Source organism: Sprattus sprattus (assembly GCF_963457725.1).
Source record: "Sprattus sprattus genome assembly, chromosome: 4".
NCBI classification, from domain to species: Eukaryota; Metazoa; Chordata; class Actinopteri; order Clupeiformes; family Clupeidae; genus Sprattus; species Sprattus sprattus.
The window spans coordinates 38,536,905-38,553,782 of NC_137923.1; the positions used below are offsets into that span (position 1 = coordinate 38,536,905).

Genomic DNA, 16,878 nt, shown 5'->3' on the forward strand with positions numbered 1-16,878 from the left:
TAAAAAATGACTGGACCTTCATACTCTGAAACATTGTCTGCTTTCAGCTTTTCTGCCCAAAATTTTTGTTTTAAAAAATATTTCAAAATAGCTTCTCATTGTAAAATGAGATTGGATTTCAAGTACACCTTTTCCAATGTAGGATAGCACAAAAAGTGTAAATATCACAATAAATACGATTTTCTTCCCTCAAAATGCCGTCATATCATTATCATTTGCCTCTACTGAAACATATTAAAACTGTTTAAACATCAAGTTTCAGTTGACTCACAACTACAGGGTGGTTGATCCTGCAAACTTGTCAATGCATTTTTTTCTCAATAAAGTTGGGAGTCCTGAAATCAAGAAGCTACCTAACAGAGAAATCAATTATTTTTAGCATACTTTTCCTATAAAGCACATTTCTCTGAAGCCGCAACAAAGCTGTCAGATCAGATGAGATTCAGCTCTCTTGAAACAGACACAGGAATACACTCACAGGCACACAAACACAGATGCACGCACAGGACACATACACACCATGACATCTTAAGTCAGCACTATGACATTGTCAACACTGTCTTTGACATTTTCACATGCTGTTTTGTCTTTTCAAGACTGCATCTGCATTTTTTTTTTAAGTCAACATACAAATGTTAAATCCACTTAAACTGAATATTCAGAATGTAGGGAACACCAATGAAACTACAGACAAAAAAAAAGAAAAAACAGGATAATCAAGAATTATGGTATTAATAATAATGAACTAGAATCCATAGGAAGCATAACCATGACTGTATAGGCTATCAACATAAATCATCAGCATTTATAATCCATGTGTGTAAGAACCTGGTCTAATACAGTAATAAACACTTAACTCCAACACTTAACCTAAGATATTTCTTGTGTGGAAAGCCAGGAAACAGTCAGTATTGGCTTTACCCTTCAGATAACATTGTTAAAAACAGTTCCAGGTTAACTGGGAAGTTCCTGCCATCTGATGACAAAATCTAAATGATAGATGAGTGAAAAACATTTGTCCGATTTACAGAAAAATGTGAGACCACACTCATTTCTCTCCCAGGCATGTAAACAACATAAAAAGGGTGTCTCTATAATTAAGGTTCAAAATCACAGGACCACAATAAAGAAGCTTTGCAGAATTTGTTTGGTTTATCACCCTCTTTTATAGGCTCATGGAAAGGTGAATACATAACCTTTTACCATGACACATCATAAATTGTGACATTTCAAACAAATAGAGGGCATAACATGAAGTATACGGACAAACACATATACAGAGACTTTAGAGTAGCCCTTGGAGTAAAAGAGTCCATCAGACAGACAAACACACTCACGCACAGATACACACGTTGCCCCTCCCCTGCACAGAGTTCTCATGTTGTTGAGGACATGGTGACTTTGACATCTCTGCTTTTATGCCCCAGCACCTGACCAGATCAGGCATATCAGATATGACCAGCCACAGCCACAGCCACAGCCACAGCCACAGCCTCCGCAGGGCCACTCCAGCTCAGCAGTGCATCTGGAAAGCCCACTGCATCTCCTCCCCACTGCACATCCAATGAAAAACACGCACCAAGCTAAGCCCTGAACAAGTCACTACACTACAGAAAGCACACCCCCTCGAATGTGTTCGTCTTGTTATCTACCCACCAGGGAAATGCTATGTGTTTGTCTCTTGTCCTGTATTCCTTAATGTATGTCCAGACAAGGGCACTCTAAATATTTCCACCCGGGGAGCTTACTTCTGAATAATCCAATGAGAGCTGGTATTTCCATGCTACCATTATAATAAAGCAGGGCTATATGGAATCACAAATTGAACACCAAAGCACTGGCAAAAACTGTGCTAGACATTGTCAGGAAAAGGGCAGCTCAAGTCCTATAAAAAAATTGACTTCTTCTTTTACCAAGTGATTTTGTATTAAACAAACTTGGTTAGAGCTGTGATGAAAAATGCCGTGGGTACATTTATGCCATTATTCAGGTTCATGCCAGGAATGAACTGACTAACAATTCAACTTTGCGGTCTCTTCTTAATCTATTCAAAGAAAGCACCAGTATCATACGGCCTTTGCTATTGATTACAAGTTGTTGTGTCTTGTTGAGTGTTTACATCATCTCATTGCAAGCCAATTATGCATCTTTTCAACTGGCAGACAATTTCATAAATGCTATGAATCACGCTGTTGTTCAGATTCAGAGGATGGAACGAAGCAAAACTTCAGATTAAACTGCATGTTTTTGCTATGCCAGACAACAGTCTCATGATTATTTACTCAAAAAAACACTGGGTTCCACAAATAACACAATGGATATCACCAAATGGATGATTAATTCCACTTTCTTTTACATAACCATCATTTTGTCAAATATGGGAGCTTCAATGCAACCCTCTTCATAACTTGTAGGTTTCATAGTAGTTTCATATGCTTATTATACATAGGCTACAAGGAGAAAATCTATGGCCTAGGGTTAGTTATCTCAGTGAAATTTGGGTGGGTCCCAAACTTGGGTAGTGAGGAAAAGGTGGGACAAGGAATCTCTTTCGTCCTCACTGATGTTTTTTCAAAGAGAGGCCCTCTGACCCTACGACTGTCTCTATCGCTCTCATCCTTCAAACAAGTTAGAGCTGCAATCTTTCCATTCTCATCTATTCGATTCAGCCTTCACCTCTCCCTGTCACCCTTTTTCCTCACTTGAGTCAGGCATATTCAGCCCATCCTCTTTTGATTTGAAAAAAGTTAACATTCTGAAATCAATCCTCATTCTCTGTGTGCCTTTCTCTTTCTCTCTCACACGGTAACTTCATTTTTACTCCCTGTTCTGAGTGACTGCCCGGCACTTCCCCCGCCACCCACCACAGGTATGTAGTGGAGCTGTTCGATGGTGTTCTGCCGTTTGGTGGCGAAGGCCATCCGCCTGGCATTGTGACCAAGAGTGCCCCCACCTCCCCCAGAGCTATGCCCACTCTCGGCCCAGCCCATGGTCCCTCCAGGGTGGCTGCGCTCCATATCGCGACCGGAGGAGGGGTGGGAGTTCATCTTGATCATGTGGTGGCGGTCCAAGGAGGGTGTGGCGCACACGTTCTGCTGTGACTGGGCCTTCTGGTGGCTGGTGAGGCGCGGCATGGTCGGGGGCATGCCGAAATCTGCCCTGGCTCGCTCCTCCAGCCGGTCGGGTGACACCAGGAGGCGCTCGTGGGACCTGCGGAGAGTGGTGGCGGTGGAGCTTTTGCTCATGGTCATGGCTTTGTAGTACTGGTGCTGCTGGTTCTTGGACAGACGGGATAGCGTGTTGCCTTCCCCCAGCGCCAGCAGCTGATCCTGGGACATGACTCGGCGTGGGGGATGGGACAGCGGCTCCAAACCGGGATGGTAGGCCGACTGGGAGGGGGGCAGGGGATACGGGTTGGGTGTGGCCGGTAGGTGGATGTGGGAGCGGGAGGTGTGAAGGGGCAGCGTGCCTCGGGCTCCTAGGGTGTAGTCGCCTCCCCAGTGCAGATGGTGCTGAGAGGAGTGAAAGGAAGGGGGGGCGTTGTTAGGCCGTCTTTTAGAGGTATAGTAGCCCGGGTAGTCTTCCAGATCTTTCTCTGAAGAGGGAGAGGTAAAAGCAAATAATATAAAAGAGATTATTATCAGTGAAAACATGTAAAATATTACCTGGTAGAAAGGAAAACAAGCCCCGGCGATAAAATCAAATCAGATATTTTCGAGAAAGAATGAATGATAACTAATCTTGAAAAAGCTCACATGGATCTAATGATTAGACTTAAGTTTTTAAAGTCTTAAGAGTTGCTCAAGAGAGGCACTAAATGTTAAAACTACACTCATACTACAACTTGACCAAATACCGAAGAGAATAAGCCTTCACCCATAGATGCTTAATTCTTGTAATCATCTATTGTAGAAAGGAGGGTTCTTTAATGTGACCTGCTTTCTTCCTCCTCACAAAACTCAATCACATGCTCACATACATGGAGCCGAATATAACAGTGGTAAACTAGAAAATGCATTTCCTGAAGGAAATACCAGTGCATGAAATGCAAAGGTTAAGAAAGGAAGAAGAAAAGAAAGAAGAGTGAAAGAAGGAAAGAAGAAAGGAAAGAAGAGTGGAAGAAGGAAAGACAAAAGGAAAGGAGAGAAGAGTGGAAGAAGGAAAGAAGAAAGGAAAGAAGAGTGAAAGAAGGAAAGAAGAAAAGAAAGAAGAGTGAAGAAAGGAAAGAAGAGTGGAAGAAGGAAAGAAGAAAAGAAAGAAGAGTGAAATAATGAAAGAAGAAAGGAAAGAAGAGTGGAAGAAGGAAATAAGAAAAGAAAGAAGAGTGAAAGAAGGAAAGAATAAAGGAAAGAAGAGTGTAAGAAGGAAAGAAGAGTGAAGAAAGGAAAGAAAAGTGGAAGAAGGAAAGAAGAGTGGATGAAGGGAAAAAGAAAGGCAAGAAGAGTGGAAGAAGAAAAGAAAAATGGAAGAAAATAAGAAAGGAAAGAAGAGTGGAAGAAGGAAAGAAGAGTGAACAAGAGTGGCTCTGGATGAAGAGATAAAGAGAGAGTGGAAATATTGAAAAAAGGAGATAAAAATGGAGTGAAGAAGAGAGATTGAGTGTGAGAGAAAGTTGACAGAGAGAAAGATGGAGAGATGGAGAGAAAAAAAAATAGAGAATGGATGGTGTCTTAATGTTCCTAGTTACAGTTAAATTGAGAGGGACAGAGAGACAAGAGGTTCCTTTGATTTGGCACAGGTGTCAGTAGCACAGGTGCAAGCCAGTTTAAAGACCCTATTATGATGTCATAATGGCCCAATGTAAGTCAATGGGAGAAATCTATATTTGTTTTTCTTTAATATCTTAAAAAGTATAAAGTTTAGAAAAGTGAAAAATACATAGCATAAGTGTCGTTTACAAGACCTACGCGACAAAGTTTGAATGAAGTTTCTACGTTAAGCGGTTCGGGCTGAATTAATCGCAGAAAAAGGTAACAAGAATAAGAAGAAGAAGAAGAAGAAGAAGAAGAAGAAGAAGAAGAAGCCTAGGAATAACAATACAGGGCATTTCATGCACTGTAATTATTCAGATTTGTTTGTGTTGTAACCATAAACAAAGACACAAACTCAAGCTTGCAGTACAAATATTGTTATATATTTAATATTTACTCGAGTAAAAGTCTTGCCCAGATATTACAAGGGTGTTAATAGAACTATGTTAGTGCAGAAAAGGAATTAGAATCAATTGAAATATCAGCTGAAGAGAGCTGCCATAACTGTATTAAAAAACAGACCCTCACATATGTTAACCCCACACTCATCAGTGGAGAAGCACCAACAGTCCTAACACTGATTAGCTAAGTTCTAACATCATTGGTTTATCCTGTGTCCTAACATTGATTCATTCTCACCCTGTTCACAGAACTACCTGACACTCACCACACTCAACTTTGCATGGTCATTATGGGCCCATGCTGGCTTAAAATTGGCCCATGATGCATCAAGCACAAACAACCTTTAAAACCCATATTTCTAAGAATTAACCTTAACCACTGTAGACATGTGAAACACTAGAAAACCCTAATCTTTGTCTGGACACCAACTTTAAACTGAATATTTAACACAAATACACATTGGGCTCGAATACACATAAGCATCTTTTTACAGGCGCAGACTCTTCAGTAACGCCTTGGCAAAGTGCAGTGGCCAAAACAGCCTGGTGTATAGACTTTTCACAGCTAATAATAAATCACTCCGCGATGAAAGCGCATTCAAAATTCTTATAATTCCAAACCAAGACGTTGACAATGGAACTATTTTTTGTTGCGGAGAAACAATGCGAAATAAACCATTTTTAATCAATAACTTTGTGTTGAAATGGTAATTGTTGACTGTAGAATTGTTTTATAAAAGCAATATAGCACTCGTGGGAGTGGGGTAGGTAAGGGATAATCCCATGTGTGTTGTTGCCTAATGAAACCTCTGTGGCTACGGCCGAACACCACCCGAGCCTCCCTGCCTTGCGCTGGAAAGTTGAGAATAGTTCAACTTTTGAGCGCACCTAAAAAAACGCTACAAAGACGCAACGCGTGGAGGAGAAAGGGCGCACACGCAAAGCGCGCCGTACCATAGGAATCAATGCATTTTCTCGCGTCCCGTTTAAAAAAAAACGCGTATGTGTATTCGAACCCATTCACAGTACCATAAAGATTCCTTTACACACACACACACACACACACACAAACAAACACACTAAATATACGCATAGGCACATTTATTTTCCTCTCTCTCTCTCTCTCTCTCTCTCTCTCTCACACTCTCACTCTCTCTCCCGCACACACATCCATCACATTCACACCACTGTTCCCTCACTCTCTTACCAAGCCTCTTGAGGGAGCTGTAACGGCTTAACTCAGGCCTCATGGCCACGTCGTAGGATGGGGGCAGCTGAGCCAGGTTGTGGTAGGAGTGTGAGAGGGAAGAGGGCGGCCTGCCCCCGATGTGCTTGCTGGACAGCAGCGTGCCCGTAGGGGCCAGCTGGACATTGTTCATGCGAGGTGCACGCTCTGACGAAACAGGAGAAGAAGAAGAGTAAGCAAATCTTTCCGTGATAAAAAAGTCTCATTCGTCCAAATACAACCGATAGTGTAAAGTACATTGACACAGAGTGGGGGAAAAACAGCTTGTTTGGGTTCAAAAAAGCTGTGCCATCATCGCATGCATAAAAGACAACAGCTAGACACTATTTTCCACAAGGCCATGTTAGGTTGGTGTAATGAACATCCCCCTAGAAACAATCAGACTCTGCTGGGGCATTGAACATTACCCTGGAAGTTTGTAGGCTATCATGGAAGTCCCATGAACAATCTCCTGAGTACAACTGGGGACACAGTGATTGGTCAGAAAGTCACATGGCCATTCTCTTTTTGTCATCAAAAAGAAAGAATAAAAACAACTCAATCACCTGCCAGTGATTTAACAGAGCGTCAGTCAGACTTGTACCAATCACCATCAATTGATAATCATGCAGGACTGAACAGTGAAGAACGGTGATCCATGCTATGCTACAGGTACCCGCTTGTTCCCAATGAAATGTGCACTAGGAGAGGGGCCTCCATATGGGTGCTGCTGACCCACGGCATACATGGGTGACCTGTTTTCAGGAAGGGCCTTGACTTAAGCAGGAGTGTTCACGTGCACACACACACGCACGCGTACGCACACAGACACACGCACACACACAGACCCCAGTGATAGAGGCATTCCACAGACTGATATTTGAGCACATTGAAAGCAGAGCCCAACTCCAGGTGGACTTACACAGACCCAGTTACAGAGCACACAGGCAAAAAAATAAAACAGACGGAGCGAGAAAGACAGGGAAGGACAGAGAGGGAGAGTGAAGGAGAGAAGGGGACAGAAAGGTAGAGAGAGATAGAAAGAGAGAAGAGGAACAGAAGGACAGAGAGAGAGAGGAAGAGACAGAAAAGAAAGAGAAAGAGAAAGAGAAAGGAGGAGGAGGAGGAGGATGAGGAGGAGACAGAAAGAGTCTGGCAAGGCAGCTTTTAAAAAGAGTGCAAAGGGACAGGCAGATAATCTAACACTTGTGGGAGCAGACTTGCATACACCAGAGATGGCTGCCGACACAGACACACAAACATACACACACATACAGAAAAAGGCACGCTCACTACCTGTACCGGTTGGCTTACCAATAGTAGCCGTATGTTTGGGGCTGGACCCAGAAACGTCTAAATTGTGTTGGACGTTTCCAACTGCAAGAGAGCAGAGGCAACACTGAGGATGCATCGTGGCTGTGTGCCTTTTCCCGTGCTCGCCTGCCCTCTCACATCACCATGTCATCACTGTTGGCCAACGCGACATGGCACCCTGTCCTATCGGTAACTCTAAACAAACTCATCCTTTACCTCAGTATCCCTGCCCTACTCTCCACCTCTCCCTTACTGTGGGTATATTTCTGTATGTATGTGTGCACTCTATGTCACCTATGAGTCTTGGGAGTCTCACAAAGCCAGATGCATACAGTTTATGTCTGGAGATAACAACATAGGAATTTGGCTTAATGTTGGTGGAAAGCAGTTGAATGGTCTACTCTCAATAAGCCAATTCAATGTCTTGTGGTGGTATAAATCAACACAAAGGCCAGTGACTCAAACATGAAAATGCATTAATGATGATGTTAAGATTTGTTGTGGGTTATGTGGGCATATGAGTCTCTACCAGTGTTTTCCACAAGTTGTCTCCCAATAGATATACTCATAAGTAATTTAATTTCAATTTGGCCAAGCAAGACCTAGCCCTTTTCAACTTTATCACTACTACACCTACCTTTATATCCCCACATAACTAATCCAATCTCATAGCCATTTAACAGCTCTACCTGCACATTCTCTCTCCCCATACAATGAGTATTCCTAGTCGTGATACACATTAGTAAAACAACATAATATGAATTTCAGATTATTTGGAAAAACATTTGTATGTGCTGAAAATAGTAGTTGAGTGGTTCTGCTGACATTTTAGTGTTTTAAATTTTAATGCCATAAATTATACAACTTTAATGTAATTACTCAACTTTCATTAAAAGTTTAATTACTGAACTTCAAAGTAGTGCAGCATTGTTAAACATGTATTTTTTATGAACATTTTCATGGTTCATCCAACACGAAGTGCTTTCCTCCAACTAAAAGTATATTCTAGAAATATAGAACATGAAGTGCATTTCCTCAACTGAAAGTGCTAAACTAAAGAATTACATTTTTCTCTTCTGACTTACAAGCTGCTTCAAACTTGACTAGCAGTTATTTCAAATCTATCATTCGACTTACGTAGATAATAGGCTGATGCATTATTGCATTATTTATGTAACCACCTCATCACCCAAGCCATCTGTTCCGATGTTCCAAAATGCAATACTGCAGCTAATCCTACCCAGGTAACTTCTTCACAGTGGTAGCAAGTGGAAATTTTGGTTGGAACCCTGATGCAATAAAACACTACTTCATAACGTATTACAAAAGATCATTTCATCCTCTTTTAAATGACTCACATGAGTTTAATAAATTCACAACAAAAACACAATGTCTGAGTTGAACCTCAACTGAAGGTTTATCACTAGGTTATGAAAAAGCCTTCCTGGCATCAACCAAGCCAAAATATTTGTAAACCAAAAAATCTACATCAAAAACTAACAAAAAAAAAAAAAAAGACTCAAGCTACAATATAAACTATTTGTGTTGTGTGGGAAAATAAATCTGTTTAAGCTGTGGCAGTGTCAGTGAACTGCTAAATAGGAATGATTCATAAGCATATACATGTATAAGCTAGCTATGTTTGCTAACATTAGTACCAGCCACCATTCATCTCTGCCAACGGTGAAGATTAATTAACAAACATGCTATATGATGCCCAAAGCGGCTCACTTGATAACATCTCAAATACTGTATTTCTGTCAAGAGAATATTCCATAGACAGATCAGTCAAGGGAAAAGCAATACCGTCTACTCATGTTGTGAGAATCGTGTCAGATATGTCAGTACAGTATGTCAACTAGGCACAAAGGGCAACCATCCAAAATAATTCATGTTTTCTTAGCTTGCGCTTCGTCTGAGCCACTGAGAAAGATAAGAGCTGCAGCCAAGTAATGTGATACGTATGGCTCAGGATTCCATTTTAATTTGTTTATTTTTGTTATTTCTGTGTCGTCGGGGGAGTCTGTGCCCCAGTGACCCCCTTGCAGCATCAGCCACTACTAGGCATACTAGCTCATCCTGTACTTCCTCTGCTTGTATCAGCAAACTTTAACTCACATCCCAAACCCCTAACTGAACACATTTATATCCCTCCCTCATTCCCTTAGCCTCTCCTTCTCTTACCCCCTCCCTCCTTCCATCCCTACCTCCCTTCTCCCCCCGCCCCTGGAGAGGGAACTCACGGCGGTTGTCCTTGCTCGGCAGCGCAGGTGTGTAAAGCTTCTTGGGTGGGTGCCCAAGCTTGCCTTGGCCACTGGTCAGGCTGGTGCTGTTGTTACGCTCCCCCTGCTGGCCAGGACTGGACTGGTGCCGCAGGATGTCCACCAAAGCCCTGAGGAGGAGAATGGTCAAGAAAATGAGGACAGACAAGGGGACGTGTGGCAGGAATAGATGCTATAAATAATAAAAGGAGAAATGCAGAAGGAAGAAAGGACAGTAAGGGAGGTTTTTTTTTTGGTTCAGTTTGTTGCAATATTGGTAACAAATGTCCATTTGAGTGTTAAGTGTACTTGCTATCTAATGTTATTCAGTGAATGTACAAGAGAGATCAGATTGAGATAACTATTCTAATCAAGCTTTTTCTCAAATAATACAACCAATACAATATAATACAATCAAATATCTTGAACAAATGTAATGTATGATAATTTGTCATCTACATCTGTCTATGGTAGAAATGAAAGCAACCAAATGAATGACTTGTTATTCTCTAAATGTTATCCATCACAACACATTTGCAGAGTGATTTTGGGGCGACTCGCCTGGGCATGTTAATCTCCCTGTTACGTGGCCGTCGGGACACCTTGTGGAAGGCCACCTTGAGGCCAATGGCCAAAGCCAGCGTGAAGGAGAGCACGCCTCCGATCACATACGCCGTGTTGCTCTGCTGTTGCACAGGGTCGAAGGTCGGGCCGGCCCCCCAGCCGGAGGGCGGGGTGGTAGAGATGTGCGTGTCGGCCCAGTCAGGTGTGTTGTAATTGGTACAGGAGTCCTGGTCCAGCCGGTTGCGCGAGTGCTCGCAGCAAAAGCGGTAGTGGCAGGTGCCGCAGCAGTAGATGAAGGTGCCCCTGGAGCAGTTGAAGGTAACATCTAATTGGCCCATGACATCATAGTAGCCCCGGCACATGTCCATGTTGACCAGCTTCTCCGGGGGGGCCACCTGAGCGGGCGCGAGGGGGGGCTTCATGGCATCCGTCAGGTTGCGAGGCATGATCTGCGGGAGGGGCTTGGGAAGGAGCTCCACACCCTTAGGCTCCATCGCCATGGCGGCTGCCTCTTTGGCCCGTCCAGGATTGACAGGGGAGGGAGGGAGGGGAAAGGGCTTGCTGCCAAGGCCCCGTAGCAGCACCAGCATGGGGCTCCCGTTGGCTGTCAGGCGACGCTCTGAGGTCAGAGTCCCAGTTGCCGTGGCAACGCCGAGCATCAGGGCACACAACAGAGTGAGAGCTGCTGGCATGGCTGAAGAAACCGCTGGCCTCATTGTCCACGGAGGAAACAACTTTTGAAATGCAGAGGCCATAAAACCTTTAGTTTTACAAACACAGCAGCTGAATTGTAAAGAAATACAAGGAGGAACGTCTTTGAGGCAGTTTATCTTCTTAAAACAAAAACTGGATGTCAGTATGACAATCTAAAGCCTTTATCTCTCCTCAAAGTTAATTATGCATACATAAGTATGCAAACTCTTTAGTATGTGAGTTCTAAGCTGTTTTATATTCAAGCAAAAGCATGTATTATGGCATATCATAGTCACATCTTAGTGTAAACATGTTTCTCCCATCCTTAATGAAAATCTCTGATAGTTAGCAGTTAGCAATGTAAACACAGAGGATATTTTGTAACAGACTAAGTCTCTTACATAAAATGTGCACTAGCGAACACTTATTCCTTTGATACTAGAAGTAGAAATCCAAATTCAAATAAAGGATCTGATGTCATGGTAGAGGTGGTCAGAGAAATATACAGCGTAAACAGGTACTCTCTGCATGTATCCAACTCTGACGTCTTTGAGGTGGACAGCGCTGTCCTGTAAACAGAACAAATATGCAACCACGGTAAACTTTAAAAAAAGGATCACTACTGAAGACGAGAGAAATAGGCAACACAATAAAAGGTGTTTCTGTTCAGAACCTGAACTCAGGTTGGCAACTACTCAAGGCCCAAAAAATGATTCTCTTTGTCGGAAAAATGTTGGCTGTAAACATTTTTCTCAGAGTTGTAAACTTTCTAAAACATTGTCTGCAAGTAGCCTCTACATAACCATGTAGCAGGTCAAATCACACAAACTGGCACAACACAGCCATCAGACCTACAAGCATTTCTGTCAGGGAAGTGTCAAAATAGAAATCAAATGACTTCTCTGCTCTTCTCTGAGTTGTAAACTATTTTGCTGACAGCTGTCAGGGCTGCTGTCATCTTGTAAACAAATATTGATAGGGTTTATGTTTCGACTAATATTTGGCAGTGTTGATTATCAACATCAACAAACGAATCTCTGCAGGAGTGTGACTAGTATCTATAAATCTAACAGCATGCAAGGTGTCAAAATCGCAAATAAGTAAATAACTTCCAACTATCATAAGGTTGAAGGATATAAGTTTTGGTAGGAAAGTTTTCCTAATAAAACGAATACTTCGGTGACACGAGCAATATTTATGCCTTGGTCGGCAATCAAGCAAAATGCTGTGAGTTCAATTCAAAGCAGTTCAAAGGGGCAGCACAAGACTTGTCACGAAGGCTTAGAACAACCTAAACGAGGGGGTGCTTTTTGACGAATAAAACAAGCAGTGTAAGAAAGGGCTGCAGACTTTAGAGTGTGTCTGGAGGCATAGGGGCAGGTGGGCGTCAAAAATTAGGGTTCTATGTGTGAGAGACCCCCTTACACAAGTGTCTTTGTTCTGGACTCAACTCGGCCCAGCAGAACAAGACAAAAGTGGGCTTGGGCCCGTCTCTGGCAGGACAGCACGGTTCTGTCCACAAAATACCCATGAACGGGTTGGGATTCATCCGTCACTCTGGGATATATATCTCAAGCAACACAAAGCACACAAAGTTTTTTTTTCACTTTCAGTACAAACTTCAACCTTGGGCTCCAAAATACTAAACTGGACCTGTGTATGGACCACTGAGATAGAGGAACAACTTTTCACAGTCCTCAGTATTCCTTAACAAAATCTACCATCTACTTTTTAAAAATATTGTGGTGACAAATTTCGCAATATTAAGATGGAAAACATGTGCATCTCAAATCAGCATTTTTACAGGGATCCCTGAACACATAAATGCACCTGGCAATGATATTTCATGCGTATTCGCGGGTTAAAAAAGCAATCTAAGCCTTAGAAAAGTTCATATATTATGGCTTCTCATCTGTCCAATTGCACACAGGCAAAAAAGGGGGGCCGGATGCTTCTGGAAGGCTCTCGCTCCCAAGGTAATGGTACCTAAATGAGGACAGGACGTTCTCAGGGAGGGGGAAGCACGTTGACCAGAGGACAGACGGACCAAAGACACACAATACTTAAACAGCCATTAGCAGCAGGTCACTCTTGGTCATGTGACGCCTGTCAATCCGTCAATCAATGTTGAGGCTTGTTTTACCTTCCCGGTTACCTCATTTGAACCAGTAAACTGCTAATCCATCCACACAGCCATGCAGGGCTCCTGACGTAAAGCACTTTAACCTCTAATGCACTAATCTTTCACAACAACGATCTTCTAAGAGCAGCAATCAGTACAAGCCTTACAAAATTGTAAACTTTATGACTTGTCTTGAAAATGGAACATCAAAAGTGTGACTTAAGCAAAATGGTCTAGGAAAGCTGAATAACTTTGAAAGAAAGTTGAAATAAAAGAGTCTTTTGTCGTGAAGTTAATATTTCGAGTAGAAATCTATATCAACACTCTTTCTTTTTTAATTCCTCCCATATAGGTTAAATTGTACTAAAAATGACTTTCTGGGTCAGTCTGATATTCCCTCCTTCTCTTTTTTTCTTTGTCTGTTTTTTTTCTCCTGTTTGGCACAAATTTCACACTTGGTCAGGAAGCAAAAAAAAAAAAAAAACAGCAAGCAAAGAGCCGAGTGGCAGACTCAACTCAAGTCAGTCCAGTCAGAGCAGAGGGTCTCGCCGGACTGAGCTTGTCCTCATGTCCCTCAACAAAGCCTCTTCTCTAGGGGCCAGGTTGTTCCCATCCCCCCGCCACCCTTCCTCCACTGGCGATCTCTCTCCCCTTCTCCTTCTTTCTCTCTCCACCACCACCACCAGAGCTCAGAGCCAAGCCTCCAGCTTCACCAGCCTCCGATTCTCACTGCGGGGGAAGAGAAAGAGAGAGAGAGAGAAAAGAGGGGGGGGGGGGTGAAAGGGAAGAGTGAATTTATCTGCAGGTGACCTTTTCCACAATCTGTCACATGTGTCCTGCACATACCTTTGTGAGACACATCCCATATAAGGTCTCTCTCTTTTCCATACACAAACAGGTTTAATGGGTGCATTGTAGGGTAGTATATTCTGATAATATTTCAATAATAGAGGGAAATTAATGGAATTAAATGGGGACAAGTGTTGATTGTATTAATGTTCACCTTTGCTGTAAAGGTTCTGCTAGTTGACTTAAATGGAAATGTAATGTAATGTTAAAAGCCTTTAAATCAATCTTATATAAGTTAATTAACATTTTAATTAAAATTTGAATCACGTTTCCCTCTATGCAGACTCTTCCACTCTCTGGACCAGTGAGACGCATTTTGTCAGCAAAGGAGCCTGAGCTCATAAATGAAGGAACTGATCACATCACATTAACATGACTGAATGCATTACAGAAGTGTCATACTCTGAGATGAGACAGAGAGTGAGTGAAAGAGAGAAAAAGAGAAAGAGAGAGAGAGAGAGAGAGAGAGAGAGAGAGAGAGAGAGAGAGCGAGAGAGAGAGAAAGAGAGAGAGATATACACTCCAGGCCTGCTGATCAGAGAGGAAGTCACAGATGTGAGAGGATGGGGGGTTGCCATACCGCCAAGTCTCCTGGAGAGTGAGTGAGTGAGTGTGTGTGTGTGAGTGTGTGTGTGTGTGTGTGTGTATGTGTGTGTGTGTGTGTGTGTGTGTGTGTGTGTGTGTGTGTGTGTGTGTGTGTGTGTGTGTGTGTGCGTGTGCGTGTGCGTGTGTGTGTGTGTGTGTGTGCGTGTGCGTGTGCGCGTGTGCGCGTGTGCGTGTGTGTGTGTGTGTGCAGGGGGGACATTAAGCAGCACATCATGGCTAGGCCCCCAGCGTTAACTCTGAGGATAAACAGACAAAAGCTAATGCTGAGCTGTTCCAACCAAAACAGATTGAGGCAAATTCCAAACGGGGAAACAGACTCTGGCCATCACAGAACAGCTGAGAGACAGACTAGGGCTAACCCTAGACTACGGACACAGACTGAGGGCTGATCCCTGGCACCCTCTGCCCCAGTGTACATCTGCTCCGGTTGTTCAAGGCAGGATTCCGCAACCTGAATGAAATTCTACGATTGTGAGGCCTATCAGGGTACGTGACGACTCATTGTCATTTTGGAAGCAATTAAAAAGAACAGTTTTGTGATAAGTATATAGTTTTAACAATTGTTGAGTGTACGGAAGCCTTCAAATTTAGGGATAGACCTGGAAAGGGGGTTTCACTGCACTGCACTGCACTGCACTCTGAGAACAGTCCTGGTTGTGTTTCCAGACATACTATTTGAAGTGGGTCAATTCCCACTTTCTGGTGATTTTTAGTTTCAGTTTAGGCATGACGGTCGCTGTCTGCCCTTAACCTCACTGATTTCTCCCCCACTTTTCTGCAGGTCCTCATTTATGTGCAAAATTCAAAACACTTTAAAAGTATAAATAGTCTTGACAGCAATAAGTAGTCCATATTCCAAAAATTTACAATATTGAATTTGACATATTCAAGAACATTTGTGTTAATCTACCAACATGTCTTGGCACAAAATTAGCTAGTTCTGCCTTTGCATTAGAAGCACCGTGGTACGGTACAAGGTAGCAATATCCGCTAAAGACTTTTAAGAGTAAACATCAATGCTGTTTGAGTGCAATATGATAATCTTTGAATCTCTGGAAGAGCTAAATCCTTTTTCTAAGATTTTGATGACATATGGTCATGAAAAGGACAGATAGAAACACCTGTCCAGGCTAATCACTGTGTAGTGTTGTGATCTGGGGCCGAAACCCAGCAAAAAATAACATAAGGACTAAATGACATCAGTAAGCAAGTTAGTTGGCCTTTATCAGTGCCAACTGTGCTGTTGGTGATGTTTACAGGATACAGAAAGTTGGCTTTAAGCATGTGAGCTCACGTTTTAGACATAAATCCTCACTGCTGCTGTAAGACTTGTGCTGTTTCATTAGTGAAAAAGAGAAAAGGAATATAAGTTCTTTCCCCAAATCTGAAATGAAACCAATGGTCCCAAATCCATATCTCACAGCTTCTCTGTATCCTGGCAACTCTGTCACCATAAAGACCCATTTCTATTTCATCTTCCATTATTTTCACTGAACTGTTTACACTCTGGCTTTTGTGCAATTTCAACCAGAGGTAGTTATGAAGCCATTATTTTAATCTCAGAACTGATCATCAGTGAAGACCCATGTGCCAGAACTTCATTGCTTGTGGAGAGGTGAGCCAACCAACTCCCACTAATGCCCGGAGCTCATATCAGATCAGCAGACAGAAGGGTGTGAAATGGCGTGCTCCCTCACCTTCCTCGGCCTCATCAGCAGCAGCATTCTAATCAGCCTAATCATCCTCATCATCATCTGGACTCGTGTGAGGCTGAGTGTACTGAGCAGCTGCAGATGCCCCTGCTCCCTGAGCGGGCAGGAGCACACACGGTTGCACACATGGCCGTACACACACCCACACAAACACACACACTCACGGTTGTGCACACAGGCACACACACATACACACACATTTGCTCACATGAGCACACACACACACACACACACACGGGTGCACACATAAACACATACAACAGTAAACACTGAGACAGACACACACTCATGGGTGCACATATGTAAACCCTATGACAGACACACACACACACACACATACACACACACACACACACACACACACACACACACACACACAC

The 16,878-nt window shown here is 42.8% G+C and overlaps 1 protein-coding gene across 1 annotated transcript; it reads right to left on the bottom strand.

Annotated features, from left to right (window-relative positions):
• Positions 1 to 2,798: 2,798 nt before the first annotated feature.
• shisa7b (shisa family member 7) lies at positions 2,799 to 11,232 on the bottom strand (the record flags this gene model as incomplete). The annotated part of the gene is made up of 5 exons (XM_080837099.1): positions 2,799 to 3,595; positions 6,360 to 6,545; positions 7,692 to 7,754; positions 9,935 to 10,083; positions 10,514 to 11,232. The coding sequence occupies 5 exons, from the start codon at positions 11,230 to 11,232 to the stop codon at positions 2,799 to 2,801; spliced, it is 1,914 nt and encodes a 637-aa protein (XP_080693225.1).
• Between the last annotated feature and the right edge of the window lie 5,646 nt (positions 11,233 to 16,878).